This window comes from Cibotium barometz, chromosome 9, assembly GCF_041138505.1.
Source record: "Cibotium barometz isolate CiBa-2024 chromosome 9, ASM4113850v1, whole genome shotgun sequence".
Lineage (NCBI taxonomy): Eukaryota > Viridiplantae > Streptophyta > Polypodiopsida > Cyatheales > Cibotiaceae > Cibotium > Cibotium barometz.
In genome coordinates, this window is record NC_141054.1 from 59,660,477 (window position 1) to 59,684,329 (window position 23,853).

Here is a 23,853-nt window from a genome sequence, read left to right on the forward strand (position 1 = left end):
TTCATATGCATCTAAGGATACCAATTTGGTATCATGTATTATAACATGTGTATTGACATATACCTCAGGCGTGGAGCTCCAAAGCAATTAGAAAATATGATTAACTCCATCAAATGCAGAGTGTTAAATCCGGCTGCTGCAGCACAAGCAAAAGACATGCCCTGCTCTTTTTGTAGAACCATACGACGTGCATCTATGGCTCTTAACAGTTGTTTCCTGCACGTTTCAAACACACCACAAAGAGGACCTTACATGTAGGTAGATATATATACCTGCAGTCATGAATCTCACGGATGTAAAACGAAGAGAAGCATAGCCCACTTTGAGTTTTCTCCAACTCCAATATCAATGCCATCTGTAGTATTCTGTTTAAAGAACAGAGAGATATATAAGGAAGCAGATTGCATGACTATCACACTAAAGCGAGTTTTTTTCACTCAAGTCTGATCCAACCCCATGTATGTATGATATGGTATGGTATGGAATAGTATAAGTATGTATTTATGTACTGTATTGTATTGTAATGTATGTAGATATGTATGGTATAATGTGTGTGTGTGTGTGCGCACGCGCGTGTGTGTGTTGAAACTTGCAACAGTAGGGAAACATTGCATCAATTATGAGCATATAACAATAATTTGTTAATATCACAATATAAATGGCAAGCCTTGTTTTCCGTGTTGTTTATCTAAAATAAATATGCCATTTAAAGAAATGAACTATGTAGTGAGGACATGGGTCAATTCCTGCTCATTGCAAGGTCAAAAATTCACTATTTAAAAAAATGGAACTATGTATCCTACAATACCTGTAGACGTTTCTCCAAATGTATAGATATCATAGTTTTGCCTCCTGCCAGCAAGATCCTCGTTAGTGTCTAAAAGTAGTTGATCTGGGTCCATTGATCTGATTTATCTGAACAACACAAATAGTGACGCCCAATGTTGTAGAAACACCATGTGTAGCATCTGAAAACGCTTGGTTTCAAATCCATCGCTAAGGATATTTCACAACTTTTTTCTACAGAAATAAAACATGTAACGTGCATGTGAGACTACACAAGACAAGGGACATGATTGACATTCTTTAAGAGCTTTCAATAGATCCACACTTAAGTTATTAAAACCATGATGATTCAACAAAGTTGGAATCGTCCATGTGCTTGGTTGGTATCATCTCACAAAGTACAATAAATTTCACCCTTACCATAATGTTTCCTACTGAAGTCACTCAAAAATTGCTGATTCAGAGAGATTTTAAACATTTCAATACAATATGGAAGGTAGCTTGGCCGGACAAATGCTGAGAATCCAAATGCAGAAGAATTTGGGGATCCAAACTGCCAACACATGCTTAGACTTTTTTGTGGAGCCTCAGGGATATGCCCAAGATGCAAAACAGCCATCGAGGATTTCAAGCATGCCTTTTGGGATTGCCCGGCATTAAGATCCTTTTCGACACAGCTCTCTAAATGGGGGGGGGGATTCTTGGGCTGCAATGTACATGGTCCCATTGGGTTTTGGGTAAAAAGATTGGTCCAGCAGAGAGGAGTAATAGCCTTTTTGGATTTGCAAGATTTACTTTCGTGTGGGAGATATAGTCTACAAGGAACACTCTGGTCTTTGTTAATGATGGCATGCAAAGTGTAGATCCTAAGAAAGTTATTTGGTTAGTGAAAGCTAACATTGCTAGTCTGGTGAGTATAAACAGACCGGAGTCAGATACAATGAAACTACTCACTAAGAGGATTTTGGATTGAGCAGTTTCTATGGGTAGTTCTTCTCTTGATTGTTTGAGAAGACTATCCCACAGTTTATATGTACTCTTTTCTTATTATTAATAAAAATACATCTTCACTAAAAAAAAGAAGAAGATGCGGGACAACATAGATCAAAAGGAGCTTGAATCGGTACAAGCATGTGTCAATGTTTTGGAAGATTCTCTTGGAGGTATCACCTTTTATGTATATTAGTGATCAAGAGAAGAAAAGAAAGTTTGAGTCTGGCTTACATCCCATTTATCAAACAGGGTTGGAACTGCCAAAGTTCAAACATGAGGGAAAAGTTGAGAATACCTCTACCAAAAACAACCCCAATAAAAGCCACAAGTTTGGACTCACACCGAAGCAAAGGGGTGTTGTGCATGTGGGATCAAAGACCATGTGTTTAGAGAATGTCCTCAACGGAAGAAGAATGAAAGCAACAAGCAACCCAAAGTGAATGTGCATGCAATTCCTAATGTGCATGGGAATACTAGTCATGAAGGCAATGAAAGGGTGGTATGCAAAGCTTGAGGGCAAATCAAGGATCAGCCCACTCTCTTTATGTTTAATGATTGTACCACGGATAACTTCATCTCCCTGCAAATGGCCGCTGCTTTGGGCATTGATGTGGGGGGCTTTGGGACCCCAAATTCAGGCCGAAGGCGCCTCTGTGGGCAAAGAGGTGCAGGTTACACCTATCATAGGCAAGCTCCATGTGCATATTCAAGAATATTTGGACCATGAGAACTTTTTGATTGCACCATTGAATGGATGTGATGTGTTGCTTGGCAAGCCATGGCACCACCGTCTTGATTCCTGCAAGGACTACAAGACGAATGGCCACATGCATGTTATTGACTCTATTCCCATTGTATCTCACATACAAATTAATAGAGCGATGAAAAAATCATACTTGGTTTTTGTTCGTCGTGACACTGTTGAACATAGCGATGTGCATGTGGATACTCACTCAAGAGAGGCTGAATTTAAAGATTGCTTTGCCGACACTTTGCTTAGGGAGCTACCGCCTCAAAGGCCCGAGGATCATCATATTGACTAGGTCCCAGGAAGTTCTCCACCTAATAGACCTGTCTACCACGTGAGTGCCATGCAATAAGAGGAGATAATGAAGAAGGTAAATGAACATTTGGAGAAGGGTTTAATTCAGCCAAGCTCCTGGCCATTTTGCTCCCTCCCCCATACTCCTCATACAAAAGAAGGATGGGTCTTGTCCTCTACCACTAGATTTGCAAGCAGCTATAGGCAATAGAGGCCACTATCAAGAACTTGCGAGCATGAGCTAAGCCAGCAAACCACCCCCCCGCCCCCCACGGGTCACCATCGCGCCCCCCACGGTCACCATCGCGCCCTCCCCTTGTGCCATTGCGCCTCTCCCTCTCCTGTGCCCATCCCCCCATTGCCCCTTCCTCCCCCCCTGCCTACCTTCACCGTCTCCTCCCCCTATGCCATTGCACCTCTCCCCCTCCTGCACCCAGCCCGCCATTTCCCCTTCCTCTCCCTTACCTACCTTCGTTGTATCTTCCCCCTACCTGCCATCACACCTGGTGCCCCTGTGCCTTCCCCACTCCCTGCCAGCTGTTGCCCCCTCTCCCCCCCTCCGCCAACATTTCCTTCCGACAAGTTTTGGCCTCTTCTGATCTTCGACCCCTAGGAGGACTCCATGGCAGTTGCTTCGTTATCCCCGATCAAGGCTGTCGTTCCTTGCCTCTCCTTTCCAGAAGAAGCGGACCTCCAGCTCCTCACTTCCACAGTCACATCCTTAGAGGCCTCCACTTTGGTATCCAAGATTGTTGGTAGCCGCCCGGCATGCGGACAGCTCAGAAATCTTGAAGGACACTTGCTCATATACAAGAAGTAAATTGCTGAATTGACAAGAGACACAATGAGCCGGAACGGCCGACCCCTCCCTTGAGTAAATTGTATTACTATTGGAGAAATTCAATACATAGCTTCAAGAGCATCCATTGCCAAATCCTCCATGCCAATGCATATGAAATTCATCATTTAGAAAACAATGGTATGTCGATGTAGATCACCAAGGAGCTGCCTTGATGCCCGGCCTGACTTCAGTGCCCATATTCTCTACCATTGGCTCTATGTTCTACCAAGCAAGGTAGCAACATCTTCAAGAGCACATAGGACAAGAGAAATACTACACAGGGCAGCTAAACAAGGAGTCCTGCCCTTCTACTGAATAAGTAATGACAACACATTGTCCAATTAGCTTACCAGTCTTCATAGAAGTTGTTGCAAGTGGCAGCCTTCGCGTTGGAAGCTTTAGAAGTGTTGATATCTTCGATTTGCCGCAATCCTTCGCGACAAAAGTCTTCAAGAGGATGAAGGGAACCCTGGGAAATCTTCCCCTATGGTTCAACTTGAGAAAGGAAGGCTGAAATTAGGGTTTTCAGCAAAAAGACCAGAAATTACAGCAAAAATGAGAGCTGTTTTGCTGAATTTCAGTCATTGGGAGTGAGTAGGAGAGTGATTAGCACTTGGAAACACTCTTGGAAGCTTGGAAAACACCCTAGCAAGTTGGGTATGGCTATGGAGAGCTTGGAAATGGAGAGAAATGGTAGAAAAACAAAGTTTTCAGCCTCCAAAAATCTTCATGAAGAGAAAACACGAATTTTCTCTTAATAAGTAAGTGAATTGGGGTCCAAGGGACATGGGGAGATGCCCATTTATAAGTAAAAAAGGAGGATCAGGTCCTGGACATTGAGTCTTGTCCGCCTCGGGACTTCAGTGAGTGTGAACTTGGAAGCGGTCATAATTTATAGTGACTTTTGGGCGCCCAAACTTTAATGAAGTGGGAACGCACTCACTTATAAATATTGGCTAAGTCCTAAGGGCTATTTGAGCCTAGATTGGGTAATACTTACCACCTGTTCACATGCCACACAACCATGTTAGCAGACAGTTTCACACGCACGGTTCACGGACAGGCGTCCCCTAGCTCGAAACTACACATACGTCATGCAGGCATGAAAACAGCATGCAATTTCATTTGCAGGCAAGCACATAAAGATGCTATGCAATGCAGTATTGGCATGAGCAATTTCCGTTCATGAAACCTATAAGACCAGGCGTTTCCAGGCAAGTATATGCGATACCAAACCCAGTGGAAAGCCAATCCTCTAGGCGTTTCCAGGCATGTACACAAAGGCACAAGTCCCAGCGGAAAGCCAAGTCCTCCAGATATTCCGGGCATGATAACGTCAAGTCCCAGCGGAATATCATATCCGACTATACAGCATGACACGTGTCAATCACATGCATAGGCACATTCCATAAGCCATGGACACCAATCCAATATGTACATAGTGTGAAAGCAAGAGTGAACCATTCAGGTGGCCAAATGGTGACAGCACCTAGAAAGATTATTGATATTCATCCTTTGGGGCATGGCTACTACCATGTTGAGTTTGACTCGCCAGCGGCGCCGGACAGAGTCATGCAACTGAGCCTCATCGCACTACATACGGCCCAAGCCTTCTTTGCGAGGTGGCGGCACGACTTCGACCCAGCATCCAACCCTTTGGCTAGTGTTTCAAGCTTTCCCGTGACAATATGCTTCCCAGGCCTTAGGAAGGAACACCTTCCTTTTCTCTCAGTGATAGGTGGTGCTATCGGCAAAGTGATGGAATTCCCCTCCACCCCCACTTCGGTTCTTGATCGGGCGACCGAGATTACATCCTTTCATATCTAGCAATACATAGCCTCTCTGGAGACAGTGTTGCACGCCATATCTCTTCCTTGCCTTCAGGGAGCCCCTATTCTGCAGAGAGTAGAGTACTCTGGCCTCCCAGACCAATGCTTCATATGTAGGCAAATGGGGCATCTCGCTAGAGCGTGTCCTTGTCGACAGTCCAGGAGACCGCCCTCCAGTGGTCCCCCCCCCCCTCGGTAGCCCCGGGTCCCAGCTTAGATTCTCTTTAGGGGAGTGGGAGGAAAGCTAGCCCTTAGGCAACAAAGCACCAGGATCCAGCCACAGCAAACACTGATATCAGAGAGTGGCAAACCGTCGTTGGCCCAAGACGGAGCCACCAGCAGCAGCTGACCTCCAAAGCTGAGCGGCACAACCAAGCACACCAGGCTAGTAGAGTATAGGAGGATAGACTTTCATCAGAGAACCGTTTCGAGCATTTATCTCAGCAACCACCCAATGGCGATGGACCCCCCCCCTTTCCCTCCCCGAACTTCGTCTCCGACTCTCCCTACAACAGCTCCTCCGACCCTGTCCCACTCTCCCCCCTCCCTCCACCTCCTGAGCATTCCCGCCACCCTTCAGCCGCGCCACACCAAGAGCGGAGGCAACTAGCGAGTTCAATCCACCGCTTGATTCATCGCTTCTCGGAGCCACTTGAGATGGCCATCGCTCCCTCCCTAGTGAGGGCTCTCCTGCCAAAGTCGCCAATTGCCCCCCCTAGGGTTTTGGGGTAGCCAGTGGACTACAATTTCTTCCGATGTCTCCCTATCGAAGGAATTGGTATTTTCAAGGAGACGGTGGCTCCCATTCAGATTTGTGTGGTGTTTCATCACTCCAGGCCCTCCACGCAGCACAATGATCTTCTCCTTTCCCTTGAGTGCAGTCCCGAGGACGGAATGGGACACAATGTTGGTGTCTGCCACCATCCAGGGGCACGCAGTTGAGCTCCCTCATCATCTACATGATCTACGCATCACCGACATGCTTACCCATCTCTGACCTTTGGCTCAGATGGAGCTAGGAAGCTCAAGCCACAAAGATCAGGACAGGGTAAACAAAAAAAAAAAAAGGGCACGCTACGTGGTATTTGGGCCTCTAATAAAAAAAAAAAGAGTGTGCGCGAGTGTGAAGCCCCCCCCCCCCCCCCCCCCCCCCCCCCCCCCCGCGCGGCTGTCAGGATGCCGCCGACTACACTTTCGCCTTCATCCTCTCTCTCGGCTCTGCCCACGTCACACTGTGTGTGCGCTCTTGCCATTCACGTGCATGCTTCATGGACAATTTTCCAGAGGAGCCCTACATGCACATCCCCTACCTGAGTTACATCGACGAGATCCCCGAGGCTCTCCTTCCCGAACACAGCCCTCTTCGTGCCCCCACTTCGGAACCGGTGCCACTTTCCGCCAATGCTGGGTGGATTCCAAGTCTCCCGGACTCTCCTATCCCAGTAGCCCCGGCCTCACAGGTGTACCGCATACATGTCAGCAGCCCGCATGTAACCGAACCCGACACTTGGGCGATCTGGACTATTTTCCTCACCTGCGAGCCACTGCACCTTGCTCATTTCGAGTACTTCGTGTCACACGGTACCCTCAGTTGGCACACTTTCTTCCAGAGTGCAGTGTGGATGGCCTCCGCAATATCCTCTCCACACGTGCTCCTGTGACATTCTATTGGGAGATCTTCGTCCCCAATTATACTTCATTATCTCCGGTGCCCAGCCCTTTGGCGGAACCAAACGAGGAAGTGGAAGCAGACGAAGTAACCTCCGAGGACAATCCCAAGGAAGTGGAGGATGACTTCGAGTAGGAGGATCCCATTACTGCCTCTCCAGCAGCTGTTCCTCCCATCCTACATCCCGGGTGGACCTTTCCTGCTTCACCTCAATACTCTCTCTGAGTTCTCCAGATGTCGACTTCGCACGACAACGTGCCACCAACCGATCCTCCGATGGAGGCCTTGCAGATGACCACTCTTCAACAACAGATGGAGGACTTGCAAAGGGTCCTTTTCGACGGTATGGCATCAATGCGATCACAAATGGAAGACATGCAACAACGGCACCAACACCAGCGCGAGGGATCCAGGAAGTCACAGCGAGCGTGTCGTTCACGTTCACCAACATCATCATCATCCTCGGTGGGCCAACAGGACGATCCCTCAACTCCTCCCGATCCGACCGCCGAGGTAGAGAATGTTGAACTCAAACTTTTGTATAAATTAATGACCACAGCACAGACAAGAAAGATGGATATCAAGTTACCTGAGCCCTACAATGGCCGCCGCGATAAGCGGTTAATCGATCACTAGCTCTACAAGATGGAGGTTTATTTCTCAAATACCAATTTGCCCCAGAATAAAAAGGTGGCATTGGCCAGTATTCTCTTGAAAGATACCGCCTTCCTTTGGTGGCGACGCAGGATTTCAGATGGCAAGTCTACTCCGACGTGGGATAAATTCCGGCGTGCTCTTCGCAAGGCTTTTGAGCCTGCAAATGCGAACTTTCATGCCAGGTCTTCTCTCCACCGCCTGAGTCAAACTGGCTCCGTGGCCGCGTACATCTCAGAGTTTCAAAAACTGGCTCTCGAGATAGAGACACTCAGCCCCTCTAACCAGCTTCACAGCTTCATTGACGGGCTTGAACCCACGATCCAAGACGAAGTCCATAAGTACAATACTGCCACCCACCATGCTGATCATGACCTGCCTCCTGTGAAAGACAAAGACAAACAAATAGCTTGCTCTGTTCGTGTTTTTGAAGTTTTCAATACCCTGATGCTTAATGGCCAAAGTACCAACCCTGTTCCGGTGAATCTTTCCAAGCAGGTCCTTAGTCTTCTGGGTTTCATTGGCGACCATCCCATCAATGTGCTGGTGGACAGTGGCTGTTCCACTAATTTTGTGGGCACTTCTTTGGTTCACAAGCTTCACCTGCGGACCCGACATTTTGTGGATGCTTTTCAAGTAGAGCTTGCTAATGGTTCCTTCCTTAATTGTAACAAAAAGGTGCAACAGCTTCAGTTCCAAATTCAAGATTACCAAGATCATCTTAATTTTTCAGTGATGCCGTTGTTACATTATGACATGATACTGGGACAATCTTGGCTGTATCGATATGATCCAGTGATCAATTTTCGTTCTCATTCAATCCAGTTATACCATGATGGTCGAGAGCTGGAACTTTGTGGCCTTTGCAGTGCCAAACCCGTCACTGTTGTTTCTGCCCTACAAGTCAAGCGCCTCGTCCGCAAACGTGACTGTACAACAGCCTTGGTCATGTTACGGGAGATTGAAGCAAAAACTAGTGAGCAATCTCAAGCCTCGTCCCCATCAACAACTCCTTACTTGGAGCAACCCTTCTTCAAGCCTTTTCAGGATTTGTTCCCGAATGATCTTCCGACGACATTGCCTCCTCGTCGTCCTGTGGATCACCGGATTGATCTTATCCCAGGTCAACCTCCTCCAACCCGAGCTCCATACCGTGTTTCTTACTCTGAATCTCAAGAGATACAAAGGCAATTACAAGAGTTGCTGAACAAAGGTCACATCCGTCCCAACAAAAGTCCCTTCGGAGCCCCGGTTTTGCTTGTCAAAAAGAAGGATGGATCAATGTGGCTTTGCATTGATTATCGTGCTCTCAACAAGCTGACAATCAAGAACAAATTCCCTTTGCCTCGCATCGATGAGTTGTTCGACCAGCTGCTTGGTGCAAAGGTGTTTTCCAAGATTGATTTGAAGTCCGACTATCATCAAATTCGTATCCGTAATGGTGATGAATACAAGATAGCCTTTCGGACAAAATATGGCCATTATGAATTCAAGAACAAGAAGAAGAGCAAATTTTTCAAGAACCATGTGGAATATCTTGGTCACATCATTTCTGCTAATGGGATTGAAGTAGATCCTAAGAAGATTCAGGCGATTGTGGATTGGCCTTTGCCTCTCACCATTTCAAATGTTCGATCTTTCTTGGGACTTGCTAACTTTTATCACAACAAGGTGCATAGGTTTTCAAAGATTGCTGCCCCTTTGACAGAATTGACAAAGCTAGACTAACTTCACTGGTCTTCTGAAGCTGAGCAATCCTTCAATGATCTCAAGCATGCCTTGACGACAACCCCGGTCTTGGCCATTGCAGATCCCACCCAACCCTTTGATGTAATGACAGATGCCTCAGATCGTGCTTCTGGTGGAGTTTTGATGCAGAATGATCGTGTCATTGCTTTTGACAGCAAGAAGTTTTCAGCCATTCAAAGCAGGTATCCTGTGTATGATAAGGAGTTTTTGGCAATCGTGCATGCTTATCAGACTTGGAGACATTATCTTCTTGGAGCAGATTCAGTTGTACGTACAGATCATCAATCTCTGACGTACATTTTCACTCAGCCTGTAATGAACTCTCGACAAGGCCGATGGGTTGAATTCTTGGCTAATTTCCACATGACTATCCAGTATATTCTTGGTCTTCAGAATGTGGTTGCAGATGCTTTGAGCCGGATGCCTCGAGCCACTAATTTTGCCATCACAAATGTGCAAATGGAAATCCCTGCTTGTTTCAAAAATGAGTATTTGACTGATAGAGATTTTGGAGATGCGTTCCGTGCTCTCAAATCTTCTAATCCAGTCCTACAGAAATGAACATGTTTGCAACCTACACCATCATAGATGAATTGCTGTTCTTTTCTGATTGCATTTGTGTGCCTCACAATGCTTCATTGCGGAAGATTCTCATTCAAGAGCATCATGAAGTTCCTTATGCTGCTCATCGTGGTATCAACAAGACATATCGGCTTTTGTCTCATCATCTCTGACAGAAATCCAAAGTTCACTGGACATTTTTGGACGTCTTTGTTCAAATCTCTTGGCACAAATTTGTTGTTCAGTTCAGCCTATCATCCTCAAACAGATGGACAAACTGAAAGAGTCAATCAGATTTTGGAAGAAATGATTCGACATTACATTCAATCCCATTTGGCATCATGGGAAGATTATTTGCCACTCGTGGAATTTGCTTATAATAATTCCCATCATTCAGCAATTGGATTAACTCCATTTCAAGCAGCATATGGGCATACTCCTCTTGTGCCTACAAACTTTGTTTTACAACACAAAAAGGCGTTGGCAGATCAGTTGGTTCAGGAGATGCAAGATGTGCTTGTGCAAGTTCGAGATAAATTGGTCCATGTGCAACAAAAATATCAAAAACAGGCCAACAAGCATCGTCGACATGCAGATTTTCAAGAAGGAGATTTGGTCTTGTTGTATGTGGCACCTCATCGCTACAAAACCATGAAGTCAGTTTTTCCAAAGTTGCGACCTCACTTCTATGGGCCTTTCAAGATTCTTAAGAAAAATTCAGTTGTTAGTTACAAGTTGGAACTTCCACCTTCATGGGGGAAGGTTCATCCGACTTTTCACATTTCTTAGGCTCAAACAGTATGTTCAAGGAGATTCGCCTGTTCCAGACTTATCTTCATATGTACCAGAAAAGATGACCATATTATCCTTGTTCCAAAAGTAATTCTTGACGTACGACAGAAGGAAACAAGAAGAAAGTTGACTACAGAATTTCTTGTGAAGTGAATGGATTTGGATGAGTCTGATTCCACTTGGCAAACAGATGAAGACATGCAGCAGTACCCTAATCTTCTTCAGGAGTTCTTTGACAAACGGATGTCTATCATTTGACACATGGGTTTTATTTTAAATGGGAGGGAATGTCACGATTGTGACGTATGTACTTCCGCGCTTTCCGATGTACCAAACTTGTGCCCGGAAATGCCCGTGTTGTACTTGTTTCATAACCAAGAGATTTTTTCATAACAAAGTGCAAATGCACACATGTTTGCATGTTTGAAATTGTTTTCGTGTGAACTAGTTTCACTTGATTGCTTGCTATGAACGTCCAGTTCACGAGCCTGGGACACCTACCCATGAACCATACAATGCCCTGTATTCTTACGTGTTTTGTGGCCTGTGTGAACAGGTGGCAAGTGATTCGGGTTCTAACCGTTTGTGGATTCCCCAAGAGCACTGTCCATAAGATCTGAAATTGGAAGAAGGCTTGGACCAAGGGATCCATGGTGCCACGGTATCTCCCACATCGTCTCCCACCCCTCAGCCAACCATGTCTTGGCCCATGTATGAAGAAGGCCTTGTTCCCCATGGTGATGAGTTGGAACTACTTGATTGGTGCCAAGTGGCAAAAGACCTAACAAAGCATAAAGGCATGTGCACACACTCTTGTAAAAAGACAAGCAGATAAAACCATAAAGTAACCACAAGGAAAAGTCAAAGGAGCACCTAGCTCAGCATAAATCAAGGAGCTGATTTAGGGGAAAAGGTGGAGAGATTCATGGAGGAATCTACTCACACCTAATCAGCCTCACAAGAGTTGGATTAGCATCTTGTACTTGCCTATTTAATGGCACACTTCTCAATGATGATTAAGCAAGCATTTCTATCATTTTGTATTACTGTTTTTCAGTCGTGTTGTTTTTTATCTATTACTCTCTCTCTCTCTCTCTCCTAAACATGCCATAATGTTTCTATTCAAGATACCATAGCTAGCTAGCTTCCCTATGTCAACACTATAAATAACATGGTATCAGAGCTAGCGAATCTGACCACAGCTTTGCCCCAACTCCTCTGCTGCTTGACGCCCGCTGTCACACATTGTCCGCCTGTTGCCGACTGTCCATAGCTCAACTCTGACCGCCCCACTGTCGACTAATGCTGTCAACTGCTGTGCACATTTTTTTTCTGGTGAGGAATGATGGCCAACATTATAAGGCTTATTAAGCCTTAATTAAATGCATCGACTCCAAAGGGAACCTGACTGCAGCTGGCCAACGTCAAAAACCTACTCCTGCTGCACACATCTCGAAAAAAGGAGAGAGCTTGCATCAAAAGCATCAAGAAGGTACATATTTGGGGCTTTCATCATTTTCTGAAAATCTTTCTTAATCAAAGCATTAATCCCAAATCTTTCATCAGTTCTTAAAATTGAGGGTAGATACATGACATTAACATATTGCTATAGCCTCCTATAGGATAAATGAACCCCCGAATTTGAAAACCCTAATTTCTCGAAAACCCTGATTTATCTGTAGAAGGGTAGATGTTAGCTCAAACATTATAAGAGTTAAGACCCCCTTCTCATATCATGGCCTCTCATCTATTCATTGAAAAAATCGATGGAGATAACTTTCACAGATGGCAAACTAAACTAAAATAGTCTGATGAGAGAAGACCTATGGCCTTTCATTGAGGGAGAGGATAAAATGCCTGAAGCAGAAGATGAAGCCCTGAGAGCCTAGAAGCTCCTCCGGGATCAACGAGCCTTTGGCCTCATAGCCTTAGGCCTGTCCGACAACTTTATACATCATGTCGCAGATCGTCTAACAACTTTATACATTATGTTGCATGTCTCCCAACTTCCAAAGAGGCATACAAAAAGCTGGACAAGCTCTTCGAAGCTCAAGGTAAGAACTCATAAGTTTCCTCGCAAATTGAGTTCTATGGTTTACTGGTGCAGTCACATGAGAGCTTTGACACTCGTGTGAATAAAATGAAGTCCTTGATGAACCAATTAGCAGCACTTAAAGCTAATGTGGAGGAAGATGTAGCCATGGCAGTCAAGTCCATGCCAAAAGATCCCTACTGCAACCTCATCACCACACTGAAGAATCTTCCAAGTCTCACCTTGGAAGGAGTCATCAAATCCTTCAAAGAGGAAGAAAAGAAGTACAAATCAAGCTTAGCAAGAGGAGACATCTCCTTCTACACCAAAAAAAACTTCAAAGGTAAAAGATGCTCAATTTGTGGTAGAAATAATCACAGATAAAGATTGTTATGCTAAAAATCCTTGTAAGCATTGTGGTAAAAATAACCACAATGAGAAAGATTTCTTTCACAAGAAAGCACAAGCCAATATCACAAAGGAAGAAAAAGAAACCTACAAAGAAGATGCAAGCTTTGCAGCGTATGAAGACTCATAGGCCTTTTAAAGGTCTACTACAAAGAAGATGGCTTGACTACCATCTAGTCTACCACAAGGACAGAACCAGATATAACTTCTAAGTGAAACTATGTCATAGGCATAGATTTATCCGAATGAAGTGTGTACTAGAATAATGCTCCAGGGGAGTGTTAGAGAACAAGCGTTATCCAAGTACAAAAGCATAAAGACATGTGCTTACACTCTTGTAAAAAGAGAAGCAGATAAGACCATAAAGTAACCACAAGGAAAAGTCAAAGGAGCACCTATCTCGGCATAAATCAAGGAGTTGATTTAGGAGAAAAGATGCATGGAGAAATCTACTCACACCTAATGAGCATCACACGAGTTGTGGATTAACATCTTGTACTTGCCGATTTGATGACACACTTCTCAATGATAATTATGCAAGTATTTCTATCATATTGTATTATTGTTCCTCAATGATAATTAAGCAAGCATTTATATCATTTTTGTATTATTGTTTCTCGGTTGTGTAGTTCTATCTATTAATTTCTCTGTCCTAAACATGCCATAATGTCTCTATTCAACATAGCTAGCTAGCTTCCCTATGTACGCATTGATAAATAACACAACCAAGTAGCCGTCCATCCAGCGGACCGCTCATTCGTCATCCAATGGGGTACATACATCTACAACAAGATGCCCTTTGGGCTATGCAATGCCCCTGCCACCTTCCAACGGATAGTCACCAATATCTTGAGGATTATCTTCTCATTTTCCTCCACATTGATGATTTTTCTAACTTTACAAGCACTCAACTAGTCTTCCGCATAGAAGCTTTTTTAGAACACCTTACACAGTTAGCTTTAGTTTTTGCAAAATGTCGCTCTTTCCGGTTACGTCTCAATCCCTTGAAGTGTCGCTCTTCCAAGTTACATCTCAATCCCTTTAAGTGTCATTTCTTTGTGGTCCAAGGTACACTCCTAGATCACATCATCTCTTCAGAAGGCTTGGCACCTATAGTTGATAAGATTGTCGCCATCCTTCAATTACCTCTTCCCATCAGCCCCAAAGGAACCCACGTCTTTGTCGGACACACTGGCTATCATTGCCGCTTTATAGATATGTATGTTGATGTAGCTCTTCCCTTGACTTGCCTAGTCAAACCTTCCACTATCTTTCAATTTCCGACGACCTAGCGTCCCATGCCTTCAGTTACCTGAAAAAGTGCCTCACACCGAAGCACCCATCTTCATCCCACCCAACTAATTGATCATCTTTCACATCCACACAGATGCAAGTCTCATTGTTGTTGGTGCAATCCTCACCCAACCGAATTTGGAGTACAAAATGGATTGGTCTATCTACTAGCTAGTCGCCTCCTCACTCCAGTTGAACAGAACTACAACACCACGAAGCAGGAAGGTCTGGCCATGGTCCACGCCTCCCAAAAGTTCCGTCACTATCTTTTGGGCAACCACTTCATCCTCATCTCGCATCACCATGCCCTCAAATACCTTCTCAACAAACCTTAGGTGGATGGTCGTGTTTGGAGGTGGTTGCTTCTACTCTAAAAATTTGATTTTGAAATTCTACTACTGCCTGGCAAACATCACATCATGGTGGACCATCTCTCCCCATCGACATTGGCAAGCCTACAACACGTTTGATGATGACCTCCCTAATAGCGTTTTTTTTTAAGTGGATGCTGTCCTAGATTGGTATGGGGATGTTCTTGCTTCTCTCTCTACAAGACAATTTCCAACTAGCACAAGCACCAAAGACAAACGTCTTTTGGTGAAAAGCCGGCCCTTCAACTCGTAGCCGATCAGCTCTACAAGGCTGGTCACAATGGTATCCTACAGCGGTGTGTCAGTCCTCACACGAGGTGCCACATCTCGTCGAAGATGCTCACTCGACCAGGTGGTGGTCACTTATCTTGGACACATTTTTGGTGTCCTCTTGTTCTAGCACTACCTGTGGTGGCCAAAAATGTTTAAAGATTCAATCCAATTTGCCAAGTCTTGTGACACATGCCAACATTTGAACTTCCAAGCATGAAAGTTTAGGATGACAAACTTCCTCTCGTGGAAAAAGGATATTGAGAGTTTATTACATGTGCCAAGAAGGAGCCCAAGCTTCCGGAAGAAAATCCCACTCCACAATAGGTACATGCCTTTAAGGCAAGGCATGAGACGGCCAACAGGGTTATGTATTGGCACACTAAGTATGTTCGATTCTATTATTGATTATATACATGATGCAATGACACCTAAAGATGCGTGGGATACCTTGGTTAAGCTATATAGCACAAGTACCAACGCTACGAAGATGTAGTTAAAGCAAGAGCTACATAATATGCAAAGGAATAAGCTATGTATCAATGATTACTCATTGAATATTAAAGGGCTTGCAGATGCCCTCGCCTCTATTAGAGCACTAGTTGATGCTGACAACTTGTCAACCACTTTGAATAGGCTTGGAAAAGACTATGATCAGATTCAAACATCTATCCGAACTAGTGAAAATTTCCCAAACTTTCAGGACCTTATAGTCCTTCTAATTAGTGAGGAGATGAATGTTGAGAATAAATCATCCTCCAATAATAAGCAGGAGTAGGCCTTCTACACAAACACTGGTAGACGTAGAGGCACATCTTTATCTAGAGACCGACATGGAAACAAGAATCATGGCCAACAACAGGATTCCAATTTGCAAACATGTGGAAGAGACCACTCTAGATGCAGAAAGAGCCAGAGAGGCTGAGGTGGATGCCAAAGAAATCAAAGTGAAAAAAGCGTGGAGTGCTATTATTGTGGCAAACTAGGGTATACAACAAAGGACTGCTATAAAAAGCAGAATGACATAAAAATTGGAAAGTTGCACCAAGTGAATCATGCATTGTCAACTTTCAAGTAAGCAAAGTAAAGATAGAAGTGAGCAACTTTTTGTGATGCAACACATACTTAATTCTATGACTGCAAATGCACCGAATTTAGGAGATACATGGTATGTTGATTTAGGTGCCTCTAACCACATGACCATCCATAGTGAGTGGCTCAAAGAATTAAGGGATTTGAAAAAGGAAGATTACATAGAAACACGTGATGATACAATGCACCCTATTGCGCATGTTGGAAAAGTCCCTTTGTCTATGCAGGATGACAAAATGAAGTATCTTGTTAATGTGCTTCCAATGTTGAACATAAAAAAAAACCTCATTTCTGTTGTTGAGAAGGATCTACAAGTAAGCTTTAACCCTCATGGATGTTATGTGGAAGATACCGCTTGGTTGCAAAGGGAAACAGAGTTGGTAGAATGTTTACATTGGATGTAAGCATGCCTGAAGTGAAGGCTACAATGTTTACACATGGTATATATATGATTGCAGACATTGATATTTGGAATAAACGCATTGAACATGTCAATATTTAATGCGACTAAAGAATAAGCAAACCCAAAGGATTGGTACATGTTTGCGAAAGTTCAAAGTGGATGGATTGCACAGAGTATGTGAAGCATGCCAATTGTGCAAATAGTCTAAGCATGCATTTTTGCACAATATGCATGTAATTCAAAGATCTTTGAATGTGGTGCATTCTAATGTTTAAGAACCAACAAAGATGGCATCAATCAAAGGATACTCTTATTATGTATCTTTCATCGATGAACACTAGAAAAGTGTGGGTATATAGCAAAAAAAAAGTGAAGTGTTTACTCACTTTTAGAGCTTCAAAGCTATGGTAGAGAAAGGCAAAGTCATGCACATAAAATACCTAAGATCAGTTGGTGAGGGAGAATATTTATCCAATGAATTCAATGAGAGAGCATAGAATAAAGAGACACTTTACATGCAGATACACCCTGCAACAAAATAGATTGCAAAAAGGAAAAAACAAGCATATTGGAGAAGTAACCTGTGCATTGATGAATAAGAAAGAGATGCCTCATTATTTTTGGGCTAAAGCAGTAGTAATTGCAGTTTATATCATGAGTAGAATGCCCACTACAACAATTCATGGCATGACGCCTAAACAAAAGTTTACTAGAAGAAAACCAAATTTGGCACACTTGAAAGTGTTTGGGTGCATTACTTATATACATGTACCAGATGAGGAGAGAAGTTGGATTCCAAGGCAAAAAAATGTATATTCATTGGCTATTCCCTTGAGCAAAAAGGGTTTAGATGCTACCCTACTACGCGTGGAATGCGAGTGAGAAGGGATGTTGTGTTTGCTAAGATAAGCAGCTGGTATACACCAGTGAAGGATTCTATAGAGGCTAAAGCAAAGAATCAAATGGGTACCTTAAATGTTGAGCAACAACCACAGGCACTTAGTAGACCAAGAGAGTCCTTTAGTGTTACATGCACTGAGCTGGATCATGATAACGCACAACAGGGCCTTCTTTATACCTTTATGTGGTGAGAATCTTTAGCATCAACTTTAGAGAGTAGAGAGAGAAGAGAATGAGAATGTAGAAGATGACACAGTATTGGGTCCCAATCCCCACTGAAGGGCCCTCCCTGCAAGCCAGAGATTTGCTTACATTATTCTTTGGAGAATGTTGTACAATGCTGAGTACAAGTGATATGAATGCCCAACCCAAGGACGAGGAAGATCGTACCTCGGCTAAGTATCCACCTAGTCCGAGGCTCTGCTGAAGACTCTTCTGGCCACTGATGCAAGCCCAGATAGCTGTACGACTGCACATATGCTGGCTGAATGTGAAGAGGAGCTCCCTTGCTTAGCCTGGAATCGACTGGATGCTACAAACTTTCTGTACTTTGCTGAATACCTGAATATTTTATGTGGGATAGAGGCCATGCTTTTATATGTCCTCCTGGCTACGATTGGCTGCTGCAAATGGGCAGTCGGCCTGCAGAAGATGTCCACGACCGTGATTAATGCTAGTCGTCTCGTTGAAATACCCTGTCAGCTGTTGAATATTCTCATGACTGGCCATGGTGCCCAGTCGGCTGCTGTACACTCCTGTCGGCTGCCCACAACTCCCGGTCGGGCTGTATGCCTGGTTGGCAGCTAGCCGACTAGCCACATAAGCCACCAAAGGGCTGGCCGACAGCTTGGCTAAGGCTTGGATGCCTTTTGCAAGGCTAGCCCAAGTTGGCCTGCCTTGGGGCTGGCCCCTTCTATGTGTAATGAACCTAAATATGCCTACATGCATCTAATGCTAAGGCTAACAACTACATGCTTCTATATGATGCTTTCTCCAAGTGGGTTAAGAGGACTGACATTTGACTGACCTACGTAGCTCGTGTCTGACCGTCCTTGGACTGAGGGCTCACAATGGCATCACGGCAACAAATATTCCTAAAAAAGGTTCTACTTCTGTATAAATGCCACACTGATGATCATGCCAATGTGTCCTATCATCATGCCAATGTGTCCTGTGTACCCCAGTGCAGGGTGCACATGACATTTCCTCCCGGTTAACTTGGCGACAAGGTCAAAGCTTCCAAGTAGTCCACCAACAACTAGGGGTACTCCTGAAAGAACTCTTCATCCAGCTAAACTGCTTCATGGGTTCCGCGGTCTTTAAACTTCGTATATAACTATCGAATTCTTTGACCGGATCCATGCTTCCATCTGTGGAGGAGAATTTGCTCTGGCTCTATCTATGACTTCAGCTTCGTCTATCATATCCGGTTGTTGCTCTTCAGATATATCCTGCAATGCTGGACCTACATATGGCTTCAAGTTTCAACCAAGAAACATGAAAGACATTATGCATAGTCCAACTTTTTGGCAACTTTAACTTTAAAGAGATATTACTTAACTTTTAAATGGCTGGATATGGGCCGAAACTTCAGAATGATAGTTTGGGACATGCTTGCCCGCTTGCTTTAGCTGTTGTTTCATGATGCGGAGATATACCCAATCCCCTTCCTTAAAGTTGACATCTTGCCTGGATTTGTTGGCTTGTCGAGTATATGCTTCCTACGCCCTGGCAAGGCGCTCCTTAACTGACATGGTTAAAAAGCCTGCTATCTATTGTATACATGATCATCACACGGATTCATGGCTCCCTTTGCTAGGATGTATTGGATTCATGGAGAAAATGACAACTCATGCATTGAGGATTTTTCTATGGATTTCTGTTGGAGGCCGAAATGTCTGTAAAACTATTGGTGGGCCGAAATGTCTATCAACTATGTGTACCAAAAATGTTTATGGAGCACCACAATATCTATGTCTGGTAGTGATTCTGGCCTTATTTTACACCCTTGAGTCCACCTCTCCTCCAAGGTATGTGGTCAGAGCACCAACACGAAGTGCAAGTGGTAGAGTGGACATGATGCCTCATTAACAGGGTACCTATGTCTACGCCAAGAGTAGGGACTCCATGTATGCCCTCAGATCCACTCGACATTCTACATCCGTGTGCAGGGTCAATCAGTCTTCAATTTCTCGGCCTGGTGTTCACATTTATAAGCATAGAAGCCATTAGAGAGTAGCATGCGTTTGACGTGACACTGGGGATCGGGGAATGAGTAACTTCTCCTTGTCAGGGTTGGTGAATTCGACTTGGAGTAGTCTGGATAGAGAAATATGATATGGATATTTGTATTATGGAGACTCATTAGTCTCGCCCATTTATTATGACATCTCAACTTATGGGACATTTATTTGGGACATGATTTTGATATTGGTATTATGGGGACTAATTTAGTCTCGCTCATTTATGTGGGACATGGATGCTTTCAGTTATATTTGATATATGAGGTTGTCTCGTCTCGCCCACTTGATGAGACATAATTCTATCTTGGATATATGGCTTCAAGTCTAAAGTTGTAGACAAATTTTAAGAAGCTAAGGGAATGTCACCAGCCTAGACATTTCCAATGTGAAAAGGGGTCAAATGGATTCCGAGATTCCTGAATATGCATTAATGTACTCTTCGGGAGGGAGGATTATCCAATACAATAGATCAAGCGCCCGAGATGGTTTCCTGGACACAGAAATCGGCATTGGAGCTCAAGTGTCAAGTGAAAGCATATATGGCAAGCTCCCGAGGATTGGGAGAGATCTAGCTTTAAAACATGATTCTAGATGGTGCTCACATACATTTCTAATAAAGCAGAATACAAAGGAAAACACTCCTTCGTGTCATTACATCTGTAAGCTAGGCAAATGTTGGGACTTGCAAAAGGACCTTTGACAAGTCTACGAGTTGAGATATTTTTAGAGATGAAGTTTTTGAGGAGACCATCTCTTTCCTATGCTCTTTCATATGTTCAATGTTTGGGCATATGCTTATGGATTTTATGTTGTAGTGGGGGAGCATGGATTTTTGTATGCTTTTGGCATATAGATACATTTATGGTTCTATATGTTTATATTCTTTGATGCTGATATGGGGGTTATACTTCTTGAAGGCACTTGTTATGTCAGCTCTCCACTTGTCATTATAGCTTTTACTTGCCATTCTAGCATTCTTGTCTTAACACTCTATGGAGAGTATGTTGTAGTGGGGGAGCATGGATTTTTGTATGCTTTTGGCATATAGATACATTTATGGTTCTATATGTTTATATTCTTTGATGCTGATATGGGGGTTATACTTCTTGAAGGCACTTGTTATGTCAGCTCTCCACTTGTCATTATAGCTTTTACTTGCCATTCTAGCATTCTTGTCTTAACACTCTATGGAGAGTCTCTACACTACTTCACTTTCAACTACAAAAGAATACTCTACCTCTCTTTTCTTTTCTATGGCAGTATTCTTGCTATTTTAGGTGTACTTGCCTCTGTACTTGTTGTCAACGTCTCTACAATATTGATTTCCCACATTCTTGTCCGCAACACTTTATGGAGAGTCTCTACAGTACTTCACTTTACTCTACAAAAGGATACTCTACCTCTCCCTCTCTAGCTTTTTTATGGCAATATTCTTGCTATTTCAAGTGTACTTGCCACTATACTTGCTATACCAGCCATTGTACCTGCTGCACCACCACCGGTGTAACTATTGTACTAACTGTTGTACTTGATGTACCAATCATTGTACTTGTACTACTACTGCAACACCTGTTGTAACAACCACTATGCTTGTTGTACCCACCATTGTACATGTTGTACCCACCATTGTACCTGTTGTACCAACCATTGTACTTATTGTAGCAATCCTTGTACTCATTGTACCGCTATTGTACCTATTGCATCAACCATTGTACTTGTTGTGCCAATCATTGTACTTGCTGTACCAACCACTCTACCTATTGTACCAACGACTATACTTGCAATATCAATATATCTCGTCTGTTTTTGAGTGCAGATAGCTCGGAGGCCTAATAACTCCTTAAGGGGGAAAAGACAACCACACCTATCACCAATCCTCCTGTATGGATATCTCACACATGCTTTCTATACGATGCCCCCCCTCAACTTGCAACTCACTTATCCCATACAATCACCCCACATCCACTAGTAGTATTTTCACCACAGCCCATGTCACCAAAGCCTCCAATTCCGGTCTTTTGACACATGATTTAGATTTTAAAAAAGAGCTCTCCAGCTGCAAGTGCTGGTCAAAAAATTAAAGTTGCAACCAACATCATCCATATGTTCAAACCAAGCGAGTATGCAATCTAGGGAGATCGGTTCGTTACACTAGCTTCTCAGAATAAAAGTTACAGAAGGGAACTGAGACCTACCAAGAAAAGAAGCTGAAGGAACATAGGACGTGGATGGATCCTCTACCTAGAAACATTGGCAACATCAATAAAATTACCTCATGTGAAGAGTAGGCAATCCCATCAGTTAAGTAAAAAGAGGAGAAAGCTCGCGTACTTGTAACGAATTACGGGTCTGCATTCTAACTGTTTCTTCGAGTTGATCCAACTCCATTTCAACCATGCTGAATCGTTCCAACACCTCAGGGTTGATCACAAACTTCACAAACCTGACAAACTTAGGTTAATGTCTTTACATGTTACCACCATACATGCATATTTATGGTGCACATGCATGCTCTTACACACACACACACACACACACACTCACTCTGTCTCTCTCTCACACACACACACATGCGTGCACATGCATATTGAAACATATCTAAACATGATACCAGGATGCATTTATGCCTTGACATATGCATGTTGAGCTCACCTTTCTATGGTGCCCTTGGTGAACCATGGGATGTTTTTGCAATGAGGCGGTGGCTGCAGCCGGATGGAGTACCCACCTTTTATGAACTGTTCCTGCACGGTCCGCACATGGGACAGAAATGGCTTCAACAGTCCTGATGCCAACTTTTCCGTCCCATTCCCAGCCACGACATAAAGCTCGCACCTACAATGTGACAAAATGCTAAAAGAAATGATTACATACGAAAGGCTAAAGGAAAACGTTACCATGCATTAGGTATTGTATCAATCAAACTGAAGTCCTCGGTAGCTATAAAAGCATCTTGAAAAATACGTTGCATCAGTCAAACCACTATAGGGTTAGGTAGCTAATCCTAGTATATCAGTCATAAGGTTAGGTAGCTAATCCTGCTGTATCAGTCAAAACCAAAGGCACTAGAGTAGTCCCACTATGCAAAAAAAAAAAAAAAAGGTTAATCCTAATACAATGTAATCAGAAGTCTAATTAGCTGCAGATAAACTTTTATGGGGTACTAACTTTGTGCGAGTAGGCGAGAGCTGGAAGAGAACACAGTCGAGAACAGTGTGCGTGTCCATTCTCGCGCAGAGCCTAGCTAAAATGGCGTTGTCGCTTCATGGATGGGAGCAACAGGTTTCTTTTCTAGGTTGGCAAGGGGGGGAGGGGGGGGGGGGGGGGGGGGCGGTGTGTAAATGGAGAAGGATGGGCAAGGCGCAATATTAGCCGCGCGTGCATGTGGGTTGGAACGGCGTTGCTGTGTCTGTTATGCGTGGGCATGCGCCGCTCTGCTTTACATAATACAATGTCACGCCTCGCTATATAACGTTCCGGCGGCCCATAACGTCGACACGACGTTCTTTTCAGGTTGGTATCATTCACGACATGCCTAATTCCGCATTCGCCAAACTTTTTTTTTTTCGTACACGTACAAGCTTTTGAATAGATTTCCACGGACAGTTTTGTAGCACCCCACTGAGATAGCTTTGTTTTGATTCTATTTCCATGCCAGCCCTCAAAATTCCTGAAACTTGAAGGATGACCACTAAATGGAAGCTTGCAAATGAAAAAAATTTTAATATATATTTATATATAAGTGTTGAAAACTTTTAAGGCAAAAACATCATAACCTGCCTCACTGCACACCACTAATTTTCTCTCTTGAATTCATTAAGGAGTTTACAAAGCAAAAACCATCTTTCTTCCTCTAACAAAAAGCTAGATTTACAAGCCTCCATCATTGCTTCTATGGTACAACCCCCTTGGGGTTTGTTTTTCC

General features: G+C 43.7%; 1 protein-coding gene and 1 long non-coding RNA gene across 4 annotated transcripts in view; one reads left to right on the forward strand and one right to left on the reverse strand.

The window, feature by feature from the left end:
- LOC147635776 (uncharacterized) overlaps positions 1 to 23,223 on the reverse strand; it is a 45,745-nt gene extending 22,522 nt beyond the window's left edge. Inside the window, exons 1-7 of one of the 3 annotated variants that reach the window (XM_086803181.1) lie at positions 23,097 to 23,223; positions 22,581 to 22,763; positions 22,260 to 22,371; positions 22,124 to 22,169; positions 809 to 852; positions 322 to 365; positions 64 to 216 (exon numbers count right to left, since the gene is read on the reverse strand). In XM_086803181.1, the coding sequence (XP_086659307.1) occupies positions 64 to 216; positions 322 to 365; positions 809 to 852; positions 22,124 to 22,169; positions 22,260 to 22,371; positions 22,581 to 22,763; positions 23,097 to 23,155 (641 nt within the window). In that variant the 5' untranslated portion in view covers positions 23,156 to 23,223. The other 2 variants (XM_086803180.1, XM_086803182.1) reach the window with 2 other exon arrangements.
- Positions 11,788 to 13,955, forward strand: LOC147635777 (uncharacterized). The gene is made up of 2 exons (XR_015266707.1): positions 11,788 to 12,408; positions 12,932 to 13,955. It is a non-coding gene; the product is annotated as an uncharacterized LOC147635777 (long non-coding RNA).
- Positions 23,224 to 23,853: the final 630 nt, after the last annotated feature.